The sequence below is a fragment of the Cyphellophora attinorum genome (genome assembly GCF_001299255.1).
Source record: "Cyphellophora attinorum strain CBS 131958 chromosome Unknown Contig32, whole genome shotgun sequence".
NCBI classification, from domain to species: domain Eukaryota; kingdom Fungi; phylum Ascomycota; class Eurotiomycetes; order Chaetothyriales; family Cyphellophoraceae; genus Cyphellophora; species Cyphellophora attinorum.
This window is the reverse complement of record NW_017253260.1, coordinates 1-22,390: the sequence shown is the minus strand read 5'-3', so window position 1 is coordinate 22,390 and position 22,390 is coordinate 1. Positions and strand designations below refer to the sequence as shown.

The following is a 22,390-nucleotide window of genomic DNA, read 5'->3' as shown; positions in this document are numbered from 1 at the left end:
GGTGGACCTGTGCGGACAGACAGCGCTGCGACACCCAGGCTAACTTTCGACAGTCGGCGTGAAGGACATGGAGAGCTCCCCGTAGCGCTCTGTCGAGGACGTTCATGTCTGAAAGTGTCTGATGGGCTATCAGGCGCGAGCGTCGATCGAGTCACCATGGTGAACTCGGGCCTCGTATTCCAGGCCTCGGAAAAACATTGCTCCTGCGATCCTGCATTAGCGGCCTTGGACCTGCACGTCGCGTCAACGAATCACCGCCTTTAGCCTCGAGGTGTCGCTCTTCATGGGAGATTGATCCTTGAAATGAAGTCACAGCGTGACGTACGAGAACGCCTCTGCCATATGAGCACGCGCCTGATACTGAGTTGTCTGTATACGCCAGAGATGTCTCTTTGAACCTGGCGCAAATGTCTTTGAGGCCAAGCAAATCGCTGGGGCGTCTCCGGCTTCGCAGGTCGTCAGCTCACAGTCGTGAACTGGGCAATTGCGTCGTCCGAAGAATAGTCGTCAAGCATTCAGGCCCTGTTGAACAGCCGCCACTCCCATCTCTTAGCAGACTAAGACAAGAAGCGCGACGGGAAGTACACAGCGGTGTACACGACGCTGTTTATGGTTCACTTGGACCGTGTGAAACGCGCTCCAGCTAGCTGATCCCGCGCGAGAGGTCAAGCCCGCCGCGTATGTTTGTGACACACTGCTGTGTACTGACATCGTTGTGCACACCCAACATCGTGTACGGAGGCACGATTCCCACCCACCGTTCCTCACCTCGATCATGATATATAAGCAACCAGTGTCTTGAGTATTCGGATTAAGTCTGCCCATATCAGCGCACGACTCTTTGTATAGCCTCCGCCCATCGAAGCTCTGCCCACACTGCAAAGATGCCCTCCCACACTTCATGTGAGCTTCGAGTGGCATTTGTGGATCAGCACTTCTGCGGCAGACTGTCCACGATAAGCATCAGCGCACCCATGACTCTTGGTGTGGTCGTCGCTCGTCTGCTGGGGCACTGTCTTCCACAATCCAGAGCCGGAAGGGTCGGGTTCGCGTTATATCTGTTGCTGCTGAATCAAGAGCTCATTGCGTTCACGGCCGCCAGCAACGCTGTAAATCTTCCCGTTATATCACCGAATGCCATTGCTGACCTTGACACCAGATGATGTCAATCGACGCCGAAACAGCAACAGCCTCCAGTCGAGTCTTTGTGGCAGCAGCTGCCCTTGAGATCATAATCACCTCTGCGCTCAGAGGATCCAGCTTGCTTTCTGCTGCACGACCCTTCGCACAGATGTATCCACAACTATGCAACATTGTTGGTGCAAGCCCGGCCCCGAGAGTCCTGGTGGTCTCCACACGGTTCAGTCAATCTAAAGCCCTGCGAACTTCCATAGTCATTGTCATTGCTGCTGTAGTACTCGGAGTCGGATGCGGTCTGCGAACGCACAGTTTGGAAGATGGCCTGAACGTTTTCATCGCCATCTCGGGAATAATGGCATTGTTGCAGGGCTGCTTGTTCCTATACTACCGACACTGAAGTTCTGGATCAGGTCCTGCCAGTGACCGGAACGACATAGAAGATATCTGGGGCCGCTGTTCAACACTGCGCCTGATATGAATGTCTCTTGTGCTGAATGTGGCCAGGCTCAATACTGAAGGCGCTCAAAAGGAGGCGCGTCGGATGTAACAGAGTGTTCTTGAATAGACAGCTGGCAAAGGTGATTGAACCACTGTTTGTGTCGTATTAAGATACTGGCGTTGATGGTGCGAATCAGCTTGGGAAGAAAACTTTAGCGCTTCTCAGCCTCGTCTTCATCACTCGTCGCTTCGATGTTGGCTTTCTGATGATCACCATTCTTCGCGCCCTCATCATCTTCGTCCTCATCTCCAGCGTTCGTCGGTGCTGCACCATCGAAGTCCGGCCTCGGAACACTCACGCCCTTCTCCGCCAACGTCTTCTCAATTTGCGGTAATATCTGCAGTAATGTCGAGTACTGCTCAATTGTCATAGAGATTCCCTAGCAATCGTCAGCACTCAAACTCGTCCTCACAATCTCCATCACAACACGCAGCCAAACCAAATTTACCTTCTTCCCAGGCAAGCTCTGACCATCCTTCTCATAGTACTCCCTCACATTGATCATTTGCTTTCCCTTGAATTCGTTGATGGTGACTCTTCGCAACTTTGATATCTCCCAGTAGGTGTCGCCGTTCTTTTCGACTTGGGGAGCAAGCGACGGTGTGAAGTCAGACCCTGCTGTCTTGCCCTTCTTTGATGGTCGAGTGGTGGTGTCATTGTTGCTATCATCGTCACTAGCGATGAAGTGATTGGACTTGAATTCCGACTTTCGCTTTGTGCTTGGCGCCATTTTGTCGGGGTGCTGTTGGGTTATACTACAGCAGTAGACGCACGCGTCGAACGGAGCCGCCGTGTCCTTAGCGCTCAAGCAGGCGCGTAAATTGAAGACACAAGTGAGACCGTAGAGTACTGCCCGCGCTAGGTGGATATTGGCATGAAGTCGGATCTAGATTCGTTAGTGTTAGCAAGGTGAGGAAAGTGACGCGAATGGATCGTGACTGCCTTGGCATCAAGTCGACTTCCGAAGTTCTACCGTTCTACCCCAAATTTCCAAAAGTTTTTGATCTCCGCATCGTCGAAGTTCGTAGTACGTTGGTCGTAGAAGCACAATGCACGTACCGCAGCACACCAGACGAGAGCCAGCTCGGTGACGGAGACTTTTAAGGCGCATCACTGAGGCAGTCATGCCTCGCAAGGCGATCGACTCGCGCATCCCAGCGCTGATCCGCAATGGCATACAAGAAAAGAAGCGCAGTTTCGTCGTGGTGGTGGGCGACCGAGCCAAAGATGTCATTGTGCACCTCCACTATATTATGTCGAGCGTCGACATGAAGCAGAACAAGTCGGTGTTATGGGCATATAAGAAGGACTTGCTAGGCTTCACGAGCCACCGGAAGAAGCGAGAAGCCAAGATCAAGAAGGAAGTCAAGAGAGGCATTCGAGATGCCAACACTGAAGATCCGTTCGAGGTATTCGTGACGCTTAACAACATCCGATATGTCTACTATAAGGAGACCGAGAAGATATTGGGTAACACGTATGGCATGTGTATCCTGCAGGACTTCGAGGCGCTGACTCCGAACCTGCTTGCGCGGACGATCGAGACGGTGGAAGGTGGAGGTTTGGTTCTGCTACTTCTGAAGGGCATGAAGAGTCTGAAGCAACTATACACCATGTCAATGGACGTCCATTCGAGGTACCGAACAGAAGCACACGACGATGTCGTGGCAAGGTTCAACGAGCGATTCATATTATCTTTGGGCAGCTGCGAGTCTTGTCTGGTCGTGGACGACGAATTGAATGTGCTGCCAATATCGGGCGGCAAGAATGTCGAGCCGCTTCCTCCGGTAGTGTCGGAGAGCGAGGATGCACAGCCTCGAAGGAAGCAGCTGAAGGACATCAAGGAGCAGCATGCAGAACGGAAGCCTGTCGGCAGTCTGATACAGCTGGCAAGGACTGTCGATCAAGCAGAGGCTCTGCTGAAATTCGTCGAGGCAATATCAGAGAAGACGCTTAGAAGCACAGTAACTTTGACAGCAGCAAGAGGGCGAGGCAAGTCTGCAGCACTGGGAGTGGCGGTTGCAACAGCCATAGCACACGGCTACAGCAATATCTTCGTCACGTCACCAAGTCCGGAGAATTTGAAGACCTTCTTCGAATTCGTTGTCAAGGGTTTCGATGCCCTCGAATATGCGGATCACGCCGACTATACGCTCCTCCAATCCACAAATCCAGACTACAACAAGGCCATTGTGAGGATAAACGTCCACCGACAGCACCGTCAGACCATCCAGTACATTCAGCCACAAGATGCGCATGTTCTCGGTCAGGCAGAACTTGTTGTCATCGATGAGGCTGCTGCGATACCTTTACCGCTAGTCCGGAAGCTGATGGGACCGTACCTGGTATTTATGGCCTCCACCATCAATGGCTACGAAGGCACTGGTCGATCACTGTCCCTGAAGCTCATCCAACAGCTACGAGACCAGTCTCGAGGCGCTTCGCGTGCCAACGGCGATGACACCGAGATTGCAGATAAGTCGACAGGCAAGGCTTCAAAGGAGGAGAAGTCACACACTGGCGGCCGATCATTACGAGAAATTACCTTGTCTGAGCCAATCCGATATGCACCGGGCGATGCTGTTGAGAAGTGGCTGAACAAGGTGCTGTGCCTAGACGCAACGTTGCCAAAGGCGAGAATGAACACGCAAGGAACACCTCATCCGTCGACGTGCGAACTAGTGCATGTCAATCGAGACACACTCTTCTCATTTCATCCTGTATCCGAGAAGTTCTTGCAACAAATGATGGCGCTATATGTGGCGTCACACTACAAGAACTCACCGAATGACCTTCAGCTTATGTCAGACGCTCCCGCACATCAGCTGTTTGTGCTGATACCTCCGATAAAAGAAGACGCCACCTCGCTACCAGAACCGCTATGCGTCCTGCAAGTAGCGCTGGAAGGACGGATAAGTCGCCAATCAGTCTTGAACAGCCTGTCGCGTGGACAACGCGCTGGCGGCGACCTCATCCCGTGGCTCGTCAGCCAACAATTTCAAGACCACGAATTTGCCAGTCTATCCGGCAGTCGAGTCGTGCGAATCGCCACAAATCCAGAGTACATCAACATGGGCTACGGCTCAAGAGCACTCCAGCTCCTCACCGACTTCTACGAAGGCAAATTCACGTCCCTAGCAGAGCCCTCATCACTGCCCGCACCAAACAACACCGAGCACATGGCTCGCGTGACCGATGAAGAGCTGCAGTCCACCAGCCTCCTCGCCGACGACATCCAGGTCCGCAACATCAACAGCATGCCACCTCTCTTCAGCAAGCTCTCTGAGAGGACACCCGACCAGCTCGACTACTTGGGCGTATCTTACGGTCTGACCCAACAACTCCACAAGTTCTGGAAACGCGCCTCCTTCGCCCCCGTCTACCTCCGCCAAACACCCAACGACCTCACCGGCGAGCACACCTGCGTGATGCTGCGGCCACTGGCCACGCCAGCTTCCTCAAATACGGACCCAGCCTGGCTCTCAACATACGCTCTGGACTTCCACACGCGCTTCCTTGAGCTTCTCTCCTTCCAGTTCCGCGCTTTTCCCGCCGTGCAGTCTCTCTCGATCTCGGAGTCCGCCACCGCACCCTCAAAATCCCAGCAGACTACGATCTCGACCAGACCATTCACAAACACGGACCTCTCATCAACATTCACCCCTTTCGACCTGGCCCGCTTGAACTCATACGCCGCCAACATGCTTGACCACCATGTCATACTCGATCTCCTCCCACGTCTCGCTTTCCTGTTCTTCACGTCCCGTGTCCCTCAAGTCTCACTTTCTGGCGTTCAGCAATCAATACTGCTTGCTATCGGCCTACAACGAAAGGATATCTCCGACATCGCGACCGAGCTTGGCGTGCAGTCCTCCCAACTACTTGCGATCTTCGTCAAGGTTATTCGGAAGTTCACTGTCGTGTTCACTGCGATGCAGAAGGAGGCGGTCGAGGCGTCGCTGCCAGGCAGGAAGAGTGACGTGCTGCATACAGATGCTGCCACAAACGGCAACACCACAGCAGCAGCAGAGTCGACAGCTGAGCCAACGGTGGACGTAAACAAATACCGCGTGTCAGACAAAATTCTGCCTGGCAGACCCACCTTGGTAGACGCGGACGACGACCAAGACAATGATCGAGAGGAAGACACAGACCTTCGACGGCGGCAGCGAGAGCTAATCGACGCACTACCCCTCGACAAATACGAAGCAAATGGCACAGCCAAACCCGACGACGACGAAGCGTGGGCAGCAGCAGAAAAGTCCGCGGGACAGAAGCGGAAACGAGATAGCAAGGACGCGGGGAGAGGAGAGAAGAATCATGGGAAGTCGAACGGTAATAAAGACCATGGGCGGGAAAAGGACAAGGCACGCCATAAAGACAAGGATAGGGACAGGAGGGAGAAGAAGAAGCATAAATCGTAGATACCCAAATCAAGCACGATGGCCATATCGATCATTCTTGCATCCACTGTGCCGCGGCCTCGCATGCGCGTGACTCTCATCGTTCGTCATCAGTGAGCAAGGCTGCTACCACTATAGCTGGAACTTCAGCTCAGAGCACGAATCGGTCATCAGGACACGCTAGTAGGCGAACCACAGGCATTGAGAGGAGAGAAAAAGACATGAAGCGCGGGTAAAGTAGCGGCAGGAAGGAACCATTGAGGGTTGGGACAGCGTTAGATGACGCCGGATGACTAGAATATGACAGAGCAGCTTTCACCAAACCGGATGACGAGACCCCTTGCGTTCTGACGAGACCGGCTGACGAGCTGGCCATCACGCCACTGCGCCAGCTCTGTTCGAATGTATCATGTGCGTGCGTCTCTGCGCAGTCATTGCGCATTAGCGGCAGAGAGGAGACGCGTTACATGTGGTAGAGCCGCGTGTGATAAGAGTGCAGGATTTGACGTTGCTTCCGTTGAGTATTTCAACCTGGGACACTTAAATTCGTAGGCGCTGGGTGAGGCGATCAGGTGTCATCCGAGGGCAGAATGCAACCGAGCGACCACGCCGTCGAAAGGGCTCGAGCGGTCGCTGCAGCCACGAGTCGTGGATGTAGACAATGTCATTGCAAATGTCACGTTCTCCCTGCAATTCATTTTCGAAACATGTAGATAACGTCACCCTGTGCAAGACCGGACGACCAGATGGTTTAGCCATTTGTCTGCTTAAATCGCTCGTCTGGTGTCGACTGCTGCACAGTCGTGCCAGCAGTTGAGTACCCGGGTTGCCATCAAATTCTGCAGCAAGAGGAGCAAGCATACGGGTCATTCGATTGAGGTATCCAACAGGCACGCGACCTTTTCGTGGGACAGTAACGCGGCAATCTCCTGATTCCTTGCGCGAAGCCTCTCATTCCGTGTTCTGGCTAAACTTACCGCGCATTCTCAGTCAGGTCTATTTGAGTCGAATATAGCCCTGTCGGCGCCATCAATCCCCCAGCCGTCCCCGTCCAGTCCCACCCATCATTTGTAAGCCTGTGAAGCTGCTGCATCCACGTCGAGGCACCCCAATTCACGTCCGCGAAGTCCTGACTTCTTTCTCCAGATGTAAAGTCAAGGGCGATGTCAGCGTTGTGATCGGCTGTCCAATGTCCTCTAGGTAGTGATGGCGACTCGGAGCGAGTATCCGTCGAGTTGCCCGACGAGAAGTCGTACGATTGCTTGAGATTTCCGCCTGCAGGATTTGGCCCTCTCGCCAGCCGAAGCCGTGATATCTGGTCCGCGGCCGCCACAATGAGCCTCTTTAGAATCGACGCAGCGGGATAATTCTCCTCGATGGCCTCTAGAAAAGCCTTGTATTCTTGGACGACATTACTCGTTTTTGCCGTCTCCGTCAAGGTCACGGGCCTCTTCAGCTCTTCAAGATAGATGAGTATTGAAGGCACGACCAACGGTATGGTCGGAGCAGCGACGTACTGGATCGTTGAGTCTGCCATGAAAAGGCGCATGATAGAAGTGACAGCGGCAGCGGCGGTGCGGGCGTCCTCATAGCGGTCGGCGCGGCGGTAGACTGCGATCAAGGCGGCGTTGAGGTAGAGCTGGAAGTGCCGATCGGCGATGGTGATTAGGAGAGACGTGTTGTCAGATACTGTGGAAGTGCAGTGGCGCATCTTCCTCATGATTTTGACGGCATCGGTCTTAGTTGTGTTGCTGCTCAGAAACTCGCGAAGAAGAGAGCTGACCTGTATAAGTTTCCGCCACAGGTTTTGAAGTGATGTGCTCTCTTCGGGTGTGTACTGCTGGTCGTTCGCGGTAGGAATGGCCATGGACTGAACGGCGTCCTTGGTCGTGAAATCATCGGGAATATTGCCGTCATCCACGTTTAGACGCAAAGGTCGGCCCATTGTGTACGACAACCACACGTCCCGAAGCATGCATGCCCGCCACAGATTCCGTCTCACTCCTCTTTCCCCGGTTGAGCAAGACGTGTCATCGAGATGCAAGCCGCAGGATTGAGCGACCGAGAATGCAATTCCCGTCCAGAACCACGACTGTTTGATATCCTGGGCCTCGGTAAACCAGAAACTAATGAGAAGAGCGGACTGGATTACAACCATTTTGTTGTTCTCTGGAGCCAGATGAAACAGTAACCTCGCACGACTGACGAATTGTTCTTTGATGGACCGCCTGGCATACGCAGGTACGTAGCTTGCTGCCACGGAAAGCATGCTCCATAAGAGCAGAAGATTGGTTTTTTCTGAGCCACCCTCGTTGTACTCCCTGCAGAACCCAGTGCCATCCAGGATTGGGAACAGAGGATGGACGAAGTCAAAGTAGGCTTTGAGAAGGACTTCGCAATGTTCTGGGATCGAGAAGCAGCCTTTGATCTGCAGGTAGGCAAGATCTTCTGGATCCAACGAGTTTTCCATCTCAACAGGCACTGAGAAGTGGACTTGCTTGGCAGGCGTGATAGTGCGAAGAAGATCACCATAACCACTGGTTCCAATGAAGAAGGGCTTGCATGTTTCCGTGGGGTTCGCCACGACATTGGCGACAAAGCCTGCCTGCTCAGCCGTGGTGAGGCTGTCTTCCAGATCCGGTTCGAGAGATGTGGTGGACGGGCTTTCGCTGTGCTCTGGCAGTCGGGGTCGTCTCGTGCTACGAATTGTCAGATGGACTTCAGCATGTGTATCGTCAACGCAACCTGTATGCTTTTCTTGGCCGCAGTGTACATGCCTCACCTAGCTCTAGACACTTGGTGCATGGATGAGTAGTATCAACATCACATTTGATCTTCCGGTTGTGGCATGGCAAGCAAACATGTATCGCTCGTCTCGGCGCCATGGCTTCCTTTGTGTGTCTAACATGATGTGCCTGAGCGACACCGAATATGCCGACGATGAGTATATGCTGGAGAGCACCAAGATTTTAGGCATACTATGCGGAAGTTGCCGGCTAAGGCGCCTCAGGTACGGGCGTACGGGCTGTGCAGCGTCGGTGAACAATACCATGCTCAATTTGCATGTTGTTCGACATGGGTATGGAAAAGTGTCAACGCTGGGGCCTGCAGTGCGACATTTTAGCGATGCTGAGTCACGATCTTGATTCTGAATCAAAAGGTTGGCATTCGAGCCGCATTGATGTGTCGAGGGCCACCGAATCTCCTTTCGATTGGAATCTGTGCCGCCTTTCGTCGGGTTTTCGAGTAGCGCTCGGAAGCGCGTGGCGACTCATGGTTGCAGAAGGACGCCAACTGCCAGCCTGGCATCAGATATTAGAAATGTAGTCAAGATTGTGCAGTGATGAGGAAGCCAAAGTCTCGGGCAGGCGCCAAGGAATTCTTTTTTGGTCGTGCCTTCCATTGTGCATCTCCTTTGCTCCTGCCAGCGCTACCCAGGCTTGAGTACATAGCAGCTCCCTCTTTCTGAAGTATGTGCCATTCGGAGCACACCATGTCGATACTGCTTGAACACAGGCAGAGCTACGGCGGTTTATCGGCAAGCGATTGCGGTGTCTGGAGTCTCTGGAGCTCAGCCAATGAGGGATCATGTGCCCCTCTGACGAAGAGTCCGGGCGTCGAGGCTTTCTCATCGATGCAGTCCAACATGGTGTGGACCGCCGATACCTCTGGATGATGATCGAATGTTTTACCAGCGCGAGGCAGCATCTCACTATGGCATCAGCCGCTCACGCACCATTACACATTCGCTGAGACGATGCAACTACAAATCGTGGTAGAGATGATATGTCTGCCAATAGCGAAGCCGTCGACGATGTGGGACGCAGCACCTACATATATATCTTCCAGTCAAGTTGCATCAAACCAGGCACGTCAAGGCATGGCCAGGAGGCTTCGGTGCGCCACTCTTATGCAAACTGCATACAGCTGATCTGCTCATCAACGAGACCGCTCCGGGAGCTGTATGCCATCACGATCAAATACACTACTTAGTCTTCACCGCCAACGTCTTTATCGGAACTCATCGATTGGTATTTGCTCTTTCTCACGCATAGCCGGCGTCCAGGACAGTCCTGAAATTGGTCCAGGGAGCTCAAGCATACACAGTGACACTTGTTGGTAGAACTCCTCGAGTCTCCACGAACGAAAGCTTTCAGCACATATTCCACGACGCACGACGTCCGTTGCTCTTCTGCGCCGAGACCGAATTTCCGGCTGATTCTCAATCCAGCGGAAATCCGAACACTGACTTGTTACCGCAGTTCATCAACGTACCGATTCGTACCAGGTATCGTCGGGATGAAAGGTGCAGTAAGTATTAATCTACCTTTGCCAGACCCATCGATTGCTTCGTTATGATCAGCAAAGTCCCTCCGCCAACATGACCGCGGATCACTTTCCAGAAACCAAAGAAGCACAACTCGGGAATCTCCTGTAGGATATTTGGCTGGAAGCCTTGGCGACTTGATGATGTCCGGGAGATCGGCATGCACGAATACAAGACACATAAGCGCAGAGCTCTGTTTGAGCTTGGCCAGAATAAAGTGCTCGGTCAGCCACTTTAGTAAGTCCGGTCGCTCGTCGTTTGATTCCGCGTCAATGATCTCCAATACAAGACCTTGGAAAGGGTAGTCGAGCGCATGAACATCGTGAGGTCCGTCGTCATTTCCTTCTCGATACACAACGGTACTGTAAGGACAAATCGCCGTGTACAAATGTCGTCGAGGAATCTCAGTGGGATACATTCGCCCTTCCTTGCCCAGATGCTGCAACGTCGTACTCAGAGCATTATTCACATCATCCAATTGGTGACTACTGAAGAGGTTGGTGTGCAAGTAGCAGCCAAAATCCCTGAGCTCCTGGTCGTCTGAGTATCTGAGGGCTCGTAGCTCTTTGGTAGCTACCCAACGACGGCCCGCGAAGATCCCAGGCAGGCACATGCCCCCAGCATAGAAGTGGTCATCAGAGTACCAGCGATTGAAGGCGCTTTCGTAGCCCACTTCAGGTTCGATCATGCTCACCCAGCCGGCGCCGATCTTCGGACCTGGGTATCGGTGGTCCGTCATCGTATCGGCACCTCGAGAGCGTATGGAAGTCTGTAAGGACGAGGTTTCAACATGCCACTGAAGCAGCTCTTTATGGTCTCGGACGTTTGAACGCAAGGAGCTTTGCATGCGGGTATGGTAACTCGAAGTCGCGTGACTAGGATGAGGCTCATGCCCAGTAAAGGAGTACAGTCATGCCGCAGGTTCTGACTAGCCCAGCCTACAAGCCCTCATCTTCCTCGTTGTACACACGGACATGATATATGAGGACGCCGTACTCCCGGATGAAGCACCGGAAGCTCACCTTATGTAATCCTGGAGAGCCAGCATCTTCCCGAGGTAGAGTGTGTAGATGCGAACCTAATCCCGTACGGCAGCGAACTCCTCATAGGTTCAAGCTATGTTTTGATGATGGAGTTGAAGCATATCTGACACTCTTGTCATTTGGAATACAGCACGGTGAGCCATCTGAACCGAATAGATGTCCTTCGCGCACATAAAGAAGCGATAGTTCAGGCTGACACCGTGATGTAGCATACCGTCTCCGCCAATTATGGCTACAAAAGGTGTTACTCATGATTTGAGCGGGCAAATACAACAGTAGACCGCTCTTGCTTCGCTCGAAGAAACGTTATTTGTTGTGATACTTAAGGGAAGATGCCACCGTTACTTCTACTGCTGATTCCAGTAGTCGTCGCTGTTGCACTCTGCAAGGCTGTTGTGCAGTATTGGAAGTTGAGACACATACCTGGACCGCGACTAGCAGCATGGACGAACTTATGGCTGATGCGACAGATGAACAAGCGTGAAAGGTTCTCGATTGCCAGGAAAAGATTGCACGACCAGTACGGACCAGTCCAGCGATATGGCCCGAACAGAGTCATGTTTAGTGATCTGTCTGCTATTCCCATTATACTAGGAACGACAAACACCTTACCGAAGGCAGGGTACTATCGAGGGTCTGGAATAGCACTAACGTGTGACCTAGGCTGAGAACCACGGTCCGAATGTTGTGTGCTGTCCAAGGCAGCCACCGCGGCTTGCGCCAACGACAGCGAACACGCGTCAACAATGCCTTCTCAACTGGCAGTCTACCTCAGCGTGAGCCTGAACTGATGACTTAGCTCGACGCAATAGTGAGACTTCGTCTGACGATGCAGCGTCACGGACTTGATGCTGGACAGAACAATCTGCATCCGACCCGGTGTTGACGCATCTAGAGCCACCGAATGAGTCTTCCAACCAATTGCCAGCTGTGCCGCCTTTTGTCCGATATGTCGGTTTTATCAGACTTTCGCCAGCGCTGGGATGCGGGTGACGACACGTGATTGCAGAAGGACGCTAACTGCGAGGCTGACATCGACTACCAGAGATGTAGTCAAAGTTGTACGGTGTTTGAGAAGCTGCAGAAGTGCTCTGTGAGAAGGTATCCGAGTTGCGTCACACTTTCGCCAAGGAGTTCTTTCCTGTTCGTGCTCTTTTCAGATTCTACGCGATCTCTTCTTTGCTGCTTCTCACTTCACGAGGCACCCATAATGTACCTAGTTGTGCACTTCCGATGCTCACTACAATGACATGACTTACAAGAGATAAAAGAGGTGCTGCATGCTAGCAAGCGATTGGTAAGTCTGGGGTGTCAAACCTCAGCCAATGATAGATGGCGTACCGCTCCGCCCTCTAACTAGGCGTCGAGACTCGCTCAACAACGAATACCTGGCAAAGCACAGGCTGCCACTAGCTATGATTGCTTCATAGAACCCTAACGACAACATTCGGTTCTACGACCGGACCACCGATCCTATCGACCGGAATGGGGACATCAGATTGAAAAGTGTCACCGATGGATCCCAACACGAGCGACACTTCAGCCAACGTTGCTGCCATCGGCAAGGAGGAGCCCGGCCTCTACAAATATCAACCGATCAACTCGTATCAGACCAGACTCGTCAAAGTACTCCCAGGAGCCTTCAACGCATCCCTCCGTTGCGACTTGCACACAGCAGAGTTGCTCTTCGTTGAGGGCATGGGCATCGTGAGCGAGCCTCAGCCAGTCAAGTACAACGCTTTGAGTTACTCCTGGGGCTGGCCAGAAAGGACAGCCGTCGTCTTCTGCAATAACAAGAAGTTGTTCGTGCCTCCATCACTGGCTGATGCATTAAGACATCTACGTCTGGAGACCGCCCCGATATGGATTTGGTGTGATGCTGTTTGTATCGACCAAGAAAACGCAATCGAAAAAGCGAGCCAAGTTCAGATGATGCTGCTCATCTTTGCCAAGGCCAAAGAAGTCGTTGCATGGCTTGGCTTGCCTGATCCCGATCACGACAGCCGTGAAGCCGTACTTGTGACCCTTGAGCAAAGACAATTCTGGAGCCGCCTCTGGATCCTGCAAGAATGCTATGCAGCGAGAAAATGTGTTTTCAGATGTGGTCACCTCTCTTTCGAGCCTGGAGAATTTACTCAAAACTTTCCAATACAGTTCATGAGGAGGTCTAGTCACGATTCGCTCCCGATCAATATCACGATGGAGAATATGAGGAGGGCCATGACAAAGGAACCGTCTCTGCCGTGGAACCAAATTCAATTGCTTTTTTACCTTGAACAAGATATTTCCTGGTTAGCCCTCATGAACAAGCCACAAGCACAGGAACCTCGAGTCAGTGCTAGGGCTATCATAGGCACACCGGGCCGAACACCAATGTGGCTCTTCCTCGATACACTGCGGCTTGCAGCGACGCGAGAGGCAACAGATCCAAGAGATATCATCTTCGGAATAATCGGCATGATAAACAACCTGTGCAGCAATGCTTTCGCGGATTTCGAAATCGACTATACGGCGTCTCTGCAGGAAGTATGCCTCTATCTCTCTCGTTACATCATGTCTCACTGCAACTCCCTACTGTGGTGCCCTGAGCCGGAAGCCCGCACCGCGGGACTGCCAGCCTGGGCTCTGGACTTGCAGCACTTTTCGCTTTCCAGCGACTTCGTGCCTCTCGAATCGCACATACCAGTCTTTCCTGAACAAAATCTTCGATCCCGCTCTACGTCTCTTTTAGTAAGAGGCTGTTACGTTGGGACTTGGCCGAGGAGGTGTCAGTCTTCGAAGGGCCACGCGCCGCATATTCGCGCAAGTTTTGGAGGCCATATCCGAGCAGTTCTTGGACGCTGCGCGGGGTTATGGGCCCGGACTCCGGTGCTGACCCGAATGACAGTTGGTATGCATATTGCCCGAACCCTGAAAAGAGTCGAAGTCATCGGTATGAACCATTGAAGTGGTATGCACACATGGTACCCAAAGGCGCCGCGACAAATGATCTCCTCTTTGCATTGCCGAATCAGCAACTCCTCGCCATTCGAGCTGTGGGTCGTCATGACGCTCACGATTTGCACGCATTCTTTTTGATCGGGATGTGTGGCGTCATCAACAGTTACCGTTATGCAACTTACGCACCTCAGAAGATGGATTTGTTTTACGCTACACGGGTAATTAGCTTTTGCCTCGTGTGAGAACGTTGAGAAACCTCAAACCGAGATGCGCTTCTTCTATGTATGCGATCGGCAGTCCACTGCACTACATCTACACCGGACTCCCACTCCCAAACCGCTTCTTATACTCGCCCGGTGTCTCGAACCCAGCATCCTTCCTCCCAGCCCACAACCCCTTCCGCCTGAATTTCGCCCACTGCTCTGCTTTCCGATATTTCTCCTCGGTTTGCTTTGTCCCAAACTCAGCTCCCGTATTCGCTTCGTAGACAGTAGCGAACCCCTCCCGCAACATCTGCAGACCCACGTCCCTCCTTAGTAGCCATTTGCGGACGAATACGGTTGCGACGACTCTCGAATACTGATCCTGCTTGTACACATATGCCCTGACTCTCCTCTCCCCAATGTACCCCGTCAACCAGTTCAGCGCGTCTTGTGCATAGGGCTGCTCGGGGCGGCCAAAATGCGGCAGCTCAGGCGCATCAATGCCCGCTAGCCGCACGTGAATAGTCTGATTCTGCAGCGCCTTCTTCGCGGTGGGTACGCGTCGCCAAGGGAGGATGCCCCAGCCAGTCAACAAGCCGCCGGGCGTGTGATACAAACGGAAGTTGTCGCCGTCGCCGACTGAGGCTACACGGCCGAAGATGGAGCGGGAGCGTAAGAAGCGGGCTGGGATGTCGGTGGCCTGTGGGATTCGACGAAGGTGAGACTTGTAGAAGCGGCGGAGCACGAGCGCTGCAGTGGTGAGTACTACAGCGGCAACGTAGGTCTCAGGTTGCGCGAAGGCGTTGTTATTGCTCACGCCATCGGCTGTGGTCGTCAGTTGACGATGTAGACGCTCGGCGGCTTCTTGAGTTGCCTGGGCCGCCTGCTCAGTGAGGGATTTGGGTGGATTGGTCGATGGGTCTTCCTCCTTCGGCGCTGAGCTACGGAAGAAGTCGAGGGGGTTTCTCATGGCATGATGTGCTGTGGGTTTCGGGTGGTGACGACGTCAAAATGCGGAGAGGTCAAGAAACGCGACTCCGCGTGGGAATTCTGGCCGGGGTTCAGCCGTGGTATCTTTCTCAAACGACCATGAAGTGTTGTTAGACAGACCAGTCTGCAACGATGCCGGATTTCAAGAGGCGACTAGTGTCCCGTCAACAAAGAGCCCGAGTCGGACAGCTCAAAGCAGTCTCACTTTGCCAGAAGGTTGATGTATCTCGTATCTGGCAGTGAAGATGTGTAGGGCGGGGTGAACAGACGCGAATGCTTCAGTGACGGAGCCAAATTCACCGTGACTGAGTTGACCACCCAACCACCTATATCACATCCCAAATATCTTAGAGCGAATTTACGACGCTTGCCGACGAGCTGTTCTGCCTGCTCCGGTCCTGAAAGACCACGTACTATTCGATCCGCCTCCAGTAGCTCAATCATAGAATCCTGACATCGTACTGGCCCCAAACCAGCCATATCCCGCCAGTCATGGCACTCACCATGTCCAGCACCGCCGCGATGGACGACATCATGGATATCGACATTGACGTCGACCTCGGCGAAGAAGGCACCGCCATGAACGAAGAGTTCGAACTCGAAGTACGAGTCCGACCGCGCGTTCATCTCCATCTCATCTAACATATGTACACAGGAGGGCGAAGAGCCGTCATTCCAGCCCAGCAATGCGCCTGTCACAGAGTCTACCACGAATGTCATACCAGCGATATACACTGAAGATCCCATGCTCGAGCCACAGTGGGATCGAGTACATATCAGAGGTCTCGACGACATGCATACCACCGAGATCGAAGCGTTCATCCACGATAACTTCCCAGAAGCAGAGGTTCGAGTCCAATGGATTGACGACACTTCCGCCAATATCGTCTTCAAGAGCAAAGAGCTAGCACGAGAAGGCCTGTCCAAGCTCACTATGAACCCTATCACGATCGACGAAATTATAGCCTTACCACTCGAATTGCGCACCGCAAAGGCCCTCTCCACCAGACCTAGCAGCATGCTCACAGTCCGCATCGCTCAAGTTGGCGATCGGAAGAAGAAGAACGCTCGCGAGGCAAGTCGATACTACCTCATGAACCCCGATCAAGACCCAGGAGAGCGCATGCGGGGCGAGTTTGCCAACAACAGACCGAGAAGGCGCGATATTGGCGAGTATGAGCGGCGGAGATTTGATGATCGAGAGCATCGGAGGAGACGGAGAGGCAACGACGATACCATGAATGACTTCGCTGCGAGCATGTATGATGATGCGCCAGAGCCTAATGCGCGTGGTCGGGACCTGTTCGCTGGTCGGTCACGGAGGCGGAGTGCTAGTCCTGGCCAGCGGAACAGTGACGAGATCGAGCTCTCGGATTCAGAAGATGATGGTAGACTCAAGAAGAGCAAAGGGTATCGAGACCGAAGTGATCGGCTCCCACCGTACACGAAGCGAGATCCAGCACCATTTCCGCGCACAAACTCCGGTAAAGAGCTCTTCGGCGTATCAGATCGTCCGGACGGCGGTCTTCATTCCGATCGCATGGACACAGCGAAGCCAGCAGAGAGTCGTGAAGCAAATGTTCAAGCAGCTAAGCGCATGCGCGATCACCTCATGAGCGCCGCTCAGACGAGTCCTCGAGCCGGTCACCGCAGAAGCAGAGCTATGGACGCCAAGAATGCAGAGGATCTATCGGAACGCTTCGCTCGCAAGTCCTCACTTTCGATGGACTCAACCAAGAGCGGTCCGGTGGAGCTCTTTCCTAGTAATGGTCTCAGTATCAAGGGTTCAGCGGGGCAGGGTAGTGGAGGATTGAGTATCAAGGGCAGGGCGGAAGTCAAAGAGCTGTTCCCGGATCGGTACAGTGCGAACAAGAATGCTGGAGTAGAGTTGTTCGATCAGCCGATTCGGGAGAGGAGGGTGAGGCGGACGGCGGGTGATCTGTTCGATTAGGCATCGGAGACTCACAAGGAGTGGGCAGAGGCATTCCCATCGCAACAGCGGAAATGGGGCCGCTCGTATTACAGAGCGTAGAGTCGAAGCTACGAGGCTTGACCACCGTCATGAGCTGCATAGCTCAGTTCCTGCTCCTCTGGGAGGCTGCGTTAGCGAGTTAACTCCCTGCGGCTTTTGGGTAGAATGATCAAATGAAAACATTTGGCTAGAGGACGTATTCGCCTGTCTGCTGGGAACAAGCTGCAGTGACTTCTATCTCACCGGGAGCGACCAACTTCTGCTCGGTCAGCATATGCCTCTGGTGTCTTGGAACGGGTTACAATGTTCTCAGTCAGGGAGGGTGTGACTTCGGAGGGTGACAATGCAGCTATAGGCATCTAGACGACCACGTATTCCACCTTTCGTGAGCAAATCAGCCTGAACGTGAGTGGCTCTTGTCGCGTCCGTCGCCCATGCACTCTTGCTTGTCGAAGAGGAAGGGAGCATACTGCGGGTGCAGATGGCACGATATAGAGGAAGGAAGAAACCCAAGTCTTGGCATTGCTGCAAAAGTGAAAAATTCCCTATGGCTTCTGGATTTTCCACCCACATTCACTCGATTCTCACCGCTCTTTTGAGTCACATCGCACCAACAGGTTTCCGACACACTCTTTCCCCCGGCATCTGCTATGTGCAAAAAAGCAAAAAGATGCGACCACACCAGGATTCGAACCTCTGTTAACTCGTTAAACGCTGCTATGGGCTCAGGGGATGCTGGGATGCTTACGGAATCTCTTGATTGACTGTTCTGACAGCGTTGCCGCTGGACTCGTAGTCAAGCGCCTTGACCTTTCAGCAGTTAGTAGGCGTCGCAGAGAGCGTGAAGGATGTTGGAAGTGCTCACCATTGGGCCATGCGGCCGTTCTGAACCTCGAAGGTCGAGATTCGTGTGAACTGGAGACCAGTTGTTGGCGCAAGTTTTCGGGGTACAAATATATAAATCTATAACATACAGCTGCCCACGAGCGGAGATCAAGGCCCTGAAAGCTGGGCGGGCGTGAGCTGAATCAGAGCCTTCAATTCAAGTTCCATGGGGCTCAAGTCAGCTCAACCGGTTTGGGCAGTGAAAAAGTGGGACCTGTGACAAACTGGCCTCGGCTAGCTACTACAACTTCCATACCACTCCCCTGAGACAACCACAGTACAATACGACATATGGTCTCACGAAGGAGTAGTTCATGAAGGAAGCCTTCTTACTATGCTGCGTAATACCGTGTCTGTCAAGCACTATGTTTGCAATGTGGTGGGATGGGCTAGAGACGGAGCAAGACTCGGACACCAGGCGCGAGTAACGCCATCGAGCACGATCAATGTTCGAGAAAGCGTGGCGCTCTTCCATTCCTATGAACGCAGATATGGTATCATATAGCCCTGTGTGGTGCCTGGTCCCAGACTCCGCATGACCCGATTGCTGCGCACGATCTGGTATCCCGTAGGTAGTCTCAGTCCGTCTGTCGCCCAGCGTTCCTACATCAGCATGTCATCCTTGACAAGAATCCAGTCTCCCTTCTTATCCAGAGGAAAAGTGTCCTTGCGCTGGATGTAGTCCCAGTCCTCGTCGTCCTCATCCTCACTTGTCTTGTCGCCGTTGAGCTTGGACGATGCGTCCTTGACGCCACGACCGACATGCTCATACTCCTCGTCCTCCCTCAGCTTGTTTCGAGACGTGTAGTCCGTCCCATGATGCTTGGGCGATAGTACCTGGACAGGCCGCTGCGAGGAAGACGCTGTTGCGGAGTTAACAGCTCCTTGTCGGGTGTACCACGCCTTGCCGTTCGCCCACCAGTATCCAGCGGCAGAAGCCTCTTCCGGGGTGTCTAAGAGGTCGTTGACACTGCATATCACGTTAGCTGAGAGCGAGACAAAGGTCGGGTGGTATTACACTTTATCCGGATCGATCGGCTGGTAGGTCTTGGGTCCATGCTTGAACTCCGCCGCAGGAAAACGACGACGAGGAAAAGGCACCAAGTCCTCCTCCCTGAGCTCGCTCGGGCCTGCTATGCGGTTGAACTTGACCGGCTTGGTCTCGTGTGCTGTTACATGTTAGCAATCGATGGACTGCGCGCATGGGATGCAGAACTTACTGCGATGCAGCCCAAAGGCGGCTTCTCTCTCCTCAGGAGTCATTCCACCGGGAGGATGATGGAGGGGCACCAGATCCTCCTCCCTGAGCTCACTCGTTCCCGGTGTGAGGTCCGCCTCGACCGGTTTGATGTCGATCTCTACGTCTGAATTAGCGACCGATAGCCTTGCTGAGATTGGTCCGCGCAGAACTTACTAACATGCAGCCCGAACGCAGCTTTTCTCTCTTCAGGAGTCATCTTAGGCACCGACAGCTTGTCTCCGCGCTTTGAATATCAATGTCTCAATCTTGATGTAGCTTCGGACTGAGGGAGGTGGGAGATGGCATCAACATTCCACGTGAGGAGAGATAGAAAAGACGAAGCTAGCGCTCAATTAGTGCTTTCTTTCACTTGAGCTGCCGACAATTCCCTAACGACGAATTCGTAAGTGACAAAATGAGCGTTTGCGCTTTGCAGAATCCCAACGCACACTTCATCATCTTCCAGCGGTCAAGCTCGTCGTTATCCGTTGCCACTCAGAAAGACCTGATAGACTCCTAAAGGGCCGCGTGCGACGGAAGTGCGAGCACTCGTGGCGACCACGTCGCGCCAACACCCGACGTGATGGACGCCGATCACCTTCCCACAGAGCAGAGCGCGATCGAATTCTCGAAACAGAGCGCGGCGAATGAGACAACAGCACCAGATTCGACGGATGGCGACGAAGTTGCGACGGCACAATCGAAACTCAGCGACGAGGTGGTATCGGTCCCACCGACACGTTCCACTCAGATCGATGCAGACCTGATCATAGTCGCATATATGCTGGCAGGCTACTCAAGTCAGCAGCTTACCCAAACATTTCAGGACATCGCGAACCGCCGCGACCAGGGCGATTACCTATGGACCTGGAAGATGTCAAATATAACAAAGGTGTTGCCAGCCACGCTTTACGCACTCTTCTTTGACAAAGCAGTAATGCTTATACCTGACGCCCTCAAGCTGCTGCAGGAAGCCACACGGGTTCGCAAAAAGTTTGGTAGTGAGCACAGCCAATCGTTTCTCGACGAGGCATACCATATTCTAGGCTTGGATGCAGCTGCGATCGAGAACAAGAGACTCGAGGGTGAGCGACTAGACCAGGAGCTCAGATACCGCATAGATGCAGGCCAACAGCAGCGACAGGCGTACAAGGCGGCATGGGAGGACGGCTCGCTGGCTGCAGTGAAATTCACCGTCGAGGACGGTTTGTGGCAGCAGCTGAGTGAGGACCAGAAGCTGCTAATGGTCAAGTTGACGGACTTGGAGCGCCGACACGGCAAGGTCGATGAATATCCTTGGTATGGTTGAGTGACGGCGGGCCACCTACCTAGGTAGCACGACATGTGCTGCGTCTCTCAAAGCCGGCAAGGACTGGATGACTGGGAGATTCTCAGGTTGATCGATGTAGAAGCTGTGTGGTAAGAGGCGACACCTATGCTCGTCTTGCCAGATGACACAGTTCTAGGGAGAATAATAATAAGCCTTTCTTCATCGCTTCCTTGATCTCACCCGTATCTTGCTGCCTGGGACGCGAAAGAATGGAATCGAGACAGTGACAATGACACTGGAGACGCGCAGTCCTGTTGGAAGATCCTGTAAGAACCCATCCGCTGAGCGGAGAAGGGCGGAGACGGAGTCGTCCGGCCGTCTGTCCGGCGATCTTCTCAACGGCATATGATGACGCGGGGAAAGCTTTCATTCCTTCTACACCACTACACGGCCATCAATACTATTTCAACACGGTATACGCTGTCGCAAACGAGCCCGACACGATCTAACAGAAACTTCTGCCCATCTCATTCGTGGCAACACCCTGGATCACTTCGCACCTGCAGCTACACGCGCTTGCGATACAAAGGTACCCGGATCAACCCGTGCTACCTTCCCCGGATTCAGAGGTACACTGCAGAGGCAGGCACGCTGACCCTGGATTCTGCATCTCAATCTTATTCAATAGGTTGGTAGCAGCACTTCAGAGGTCTCCTCAACTATCTGCCGGAGCTACGTCAAGAGGACGACCAGACTTGTTCGAGCCGTTCTGATTCCTGTGCCGGAAGATCTTATCCTTGGCTTGGACGAGAGCGTTCTGCTGAAGTTGCAGCTGTATAAAACGCCACTCTCAGCCTAAGCGGCATCGAAAGTTTCAAGCAGGCTCATCTACCTAACCCTTTGCCATTCACGCACTTGCTGGTCATCCCGATAGCTGGATCCGGCGCCAAGTCAGTCGCTGCTGTGCTACCACTACGACCAGAAGCTCAAGCACCCGGACACCGGCAGAACTTTCCGCCATCCACATCCATATCCGGACCGCGATGGCTCCCAACGAAACCACACCTCCCGCCACGCCCGCTCTCACACCGACTACCACCAACACCACCACCAACCCAACCATCTCCACCATCCACCGCCCCGCCCACCTAACCCACGCCGCCGCCCTCGCCGCCTGCGCCGCCGTCGAAGCCAAGTCCAAAGAAATTGGTGTACCCATGAACATCGCCATAGTAGACGCCTCCCTCTACCTTCTGCACTTCACCCGCCTTCCCGGCGCAAAACTCACCTCCATTGACATCGCCATCAACAAGGCCTTCACCGCTGCTGGCCATCGCGTTCCGACTTCTGCTTACAAGGCGCAGGTTCAGCCTGGTGGCGCGGCGTATGGGTTGAGCATAGCCGGGGCGAATGGGGGGAGATTCACGTATGTGGGTGGAGGAGTGCCGATTGTGATTGATGGGGAGGTGGTGGGGGCG

At 53.4% G+C, this 22,390-nt stretch overlaps 8 protein-coding genes across 8 annotated transcripts; 4 read left to right on the top strand and 4 right to left on the bottom strand.

The window, feature by feature from the left end:
- Positions 1–1,790: 1,790 nt before the first annotated feature.
- Positions 1,791–2,369, bottom strand: AB675_7258 (putative RNA polymerase II transcriptional coactivator; the record flags this gene model as incomplete). Its single annotated transcript, XM_018147612.1, has 2 exons — positions 1,791–2,018; positions 2,088–2,369. The coding sequence occupies 2 exons, from the start codon at positions 2,367–2,369 to the stop codon at positions 1,791–1,793; spliced, it is 510 nt and encodes a 169-aa protein (XP_017996315.1).
- Positions 2,370–2,763: 394 nt separating this feature from the next.
- On the top strand, positions 2,764–6,063 carry AB675_7257 (uncharacterized protein; the record flags this gene model as incomplete). The annotated part of the gene is made up of 1 exon (XM_018147611.1): positions 2,764–6,063. The coding sequence occupies one exon, from the start codon at positions 2,764–2,766 to the stop codon at positions 6,061–6,063; it is 3,300 nt and encodes a 1,099-aa protein (XP_017996263.1).
- A 952-nt stretch (positions 6,064–7,015) lies between these two features.
- Positions 7,016–11,108, bottom strand: AB675_7256 (Cutinase transcription factor 1 beta; the record flags this gene model as incomplete). The annotated part of the gene is made up of 2 exons (XM_018147610.1): positions 7,016–8,741; positions 10,318–11,108. The coding sequence occupies 2 exons, from the start codon at positions 11,106–11,108 to the stop codon at positions 7,016–7,018; spliced, it is 2,517 nt and encodes an 838-aa protein (XP_017996322.1).
- Positions 11,109–14,664: 3,556 nt separating this feature from the next.
- AB675_7254 (putative endonuclease lcl3) lies at positions 14,665–15,525 on the bottom strand (the record flags this gene model as incomplete). Its single annotated transcript, XM_018147609.1, has 1 exon — positions 14,665–15,525. The coding sequence occupies one exon, from the start codon at positions 15,523–15,525 to the stop codon at positions 14,665–14,667; it is 861 nt and encodes a 286-aa protein (XP_017996280.1).
- A 512-nt stretch (positions 15,526–16,037) lies between these two features.
- Positions 16,038–17,496, top strand: AB675_7253 (uncharacterized protein; the record flags this gene model as incomplete). The annotated part of the gene is made up of 2 exons (XM_018147608.1): positions 16,038–16,148; positions 16,201–17,496. The coding sequence occupies 2 exons, from the start codon at positions 16,038–16,040 to the stop codon at positions 17,494–17,496; spliced, it is 1,407 nt and encodes a 468-aa protein (XP_017996199.1).
- A 1,509-nt stretch (positions 17,497–19,005) lies between these two features.
- Positions 19,006–19,859, bottom strand: AB675_7252 (uncharacterized protein; the record flags this gene model as incomplete). The annotated part of the gene is made up of 4 exons (XM_018147607.1): positions 19,006–19,372; positions 19,421–19,571; positions 19,623–19,760; positions 19,817–19,859. 4 exons carry the CDS (start codon positions 19,857–19,859, stop codon positions 19,006–19,008), a joined length of 699 nt encoding a protein of 232 aa, XP_017996321.1.
- A 366-nt stretch (positions 19,860–20,225) lies between these two features.
- On the top strand, positions 20,226–20,951 carry AB675_7251 (uncharacterized protein; the record flags this gene model as incomplete). The annotated part of the gene is made up of 1 exon (XM_018147606.1): positions 20,226–20,951. One exon carries the CDS (start codon positions 20,226–20,228, stop codon positions 20,949–20,951), a length of 726 nt encoding a protein of 241 aa, XP_017996293.1.
- A 1,004-nt stretch (positions 20,952–21,955) lies between these two features.
- AB675_7250 (putative 15.0 kDa protein in dhaT-dhaS intergenic region) lies at positions 21,956–22,338 on the top strand (the record flags this gene model as incomplete). Its single annotated transcript, XM_018147605.1, has 1 exon — positions 21,956–22,338. A coding segment is annotated over one exon (383 nt), but the record flags the coding sequence as incomplete, so codon positions are not given.
- Between the last annotated feature and the right edge of the window lie 52 nt (positions 22,339–22,390).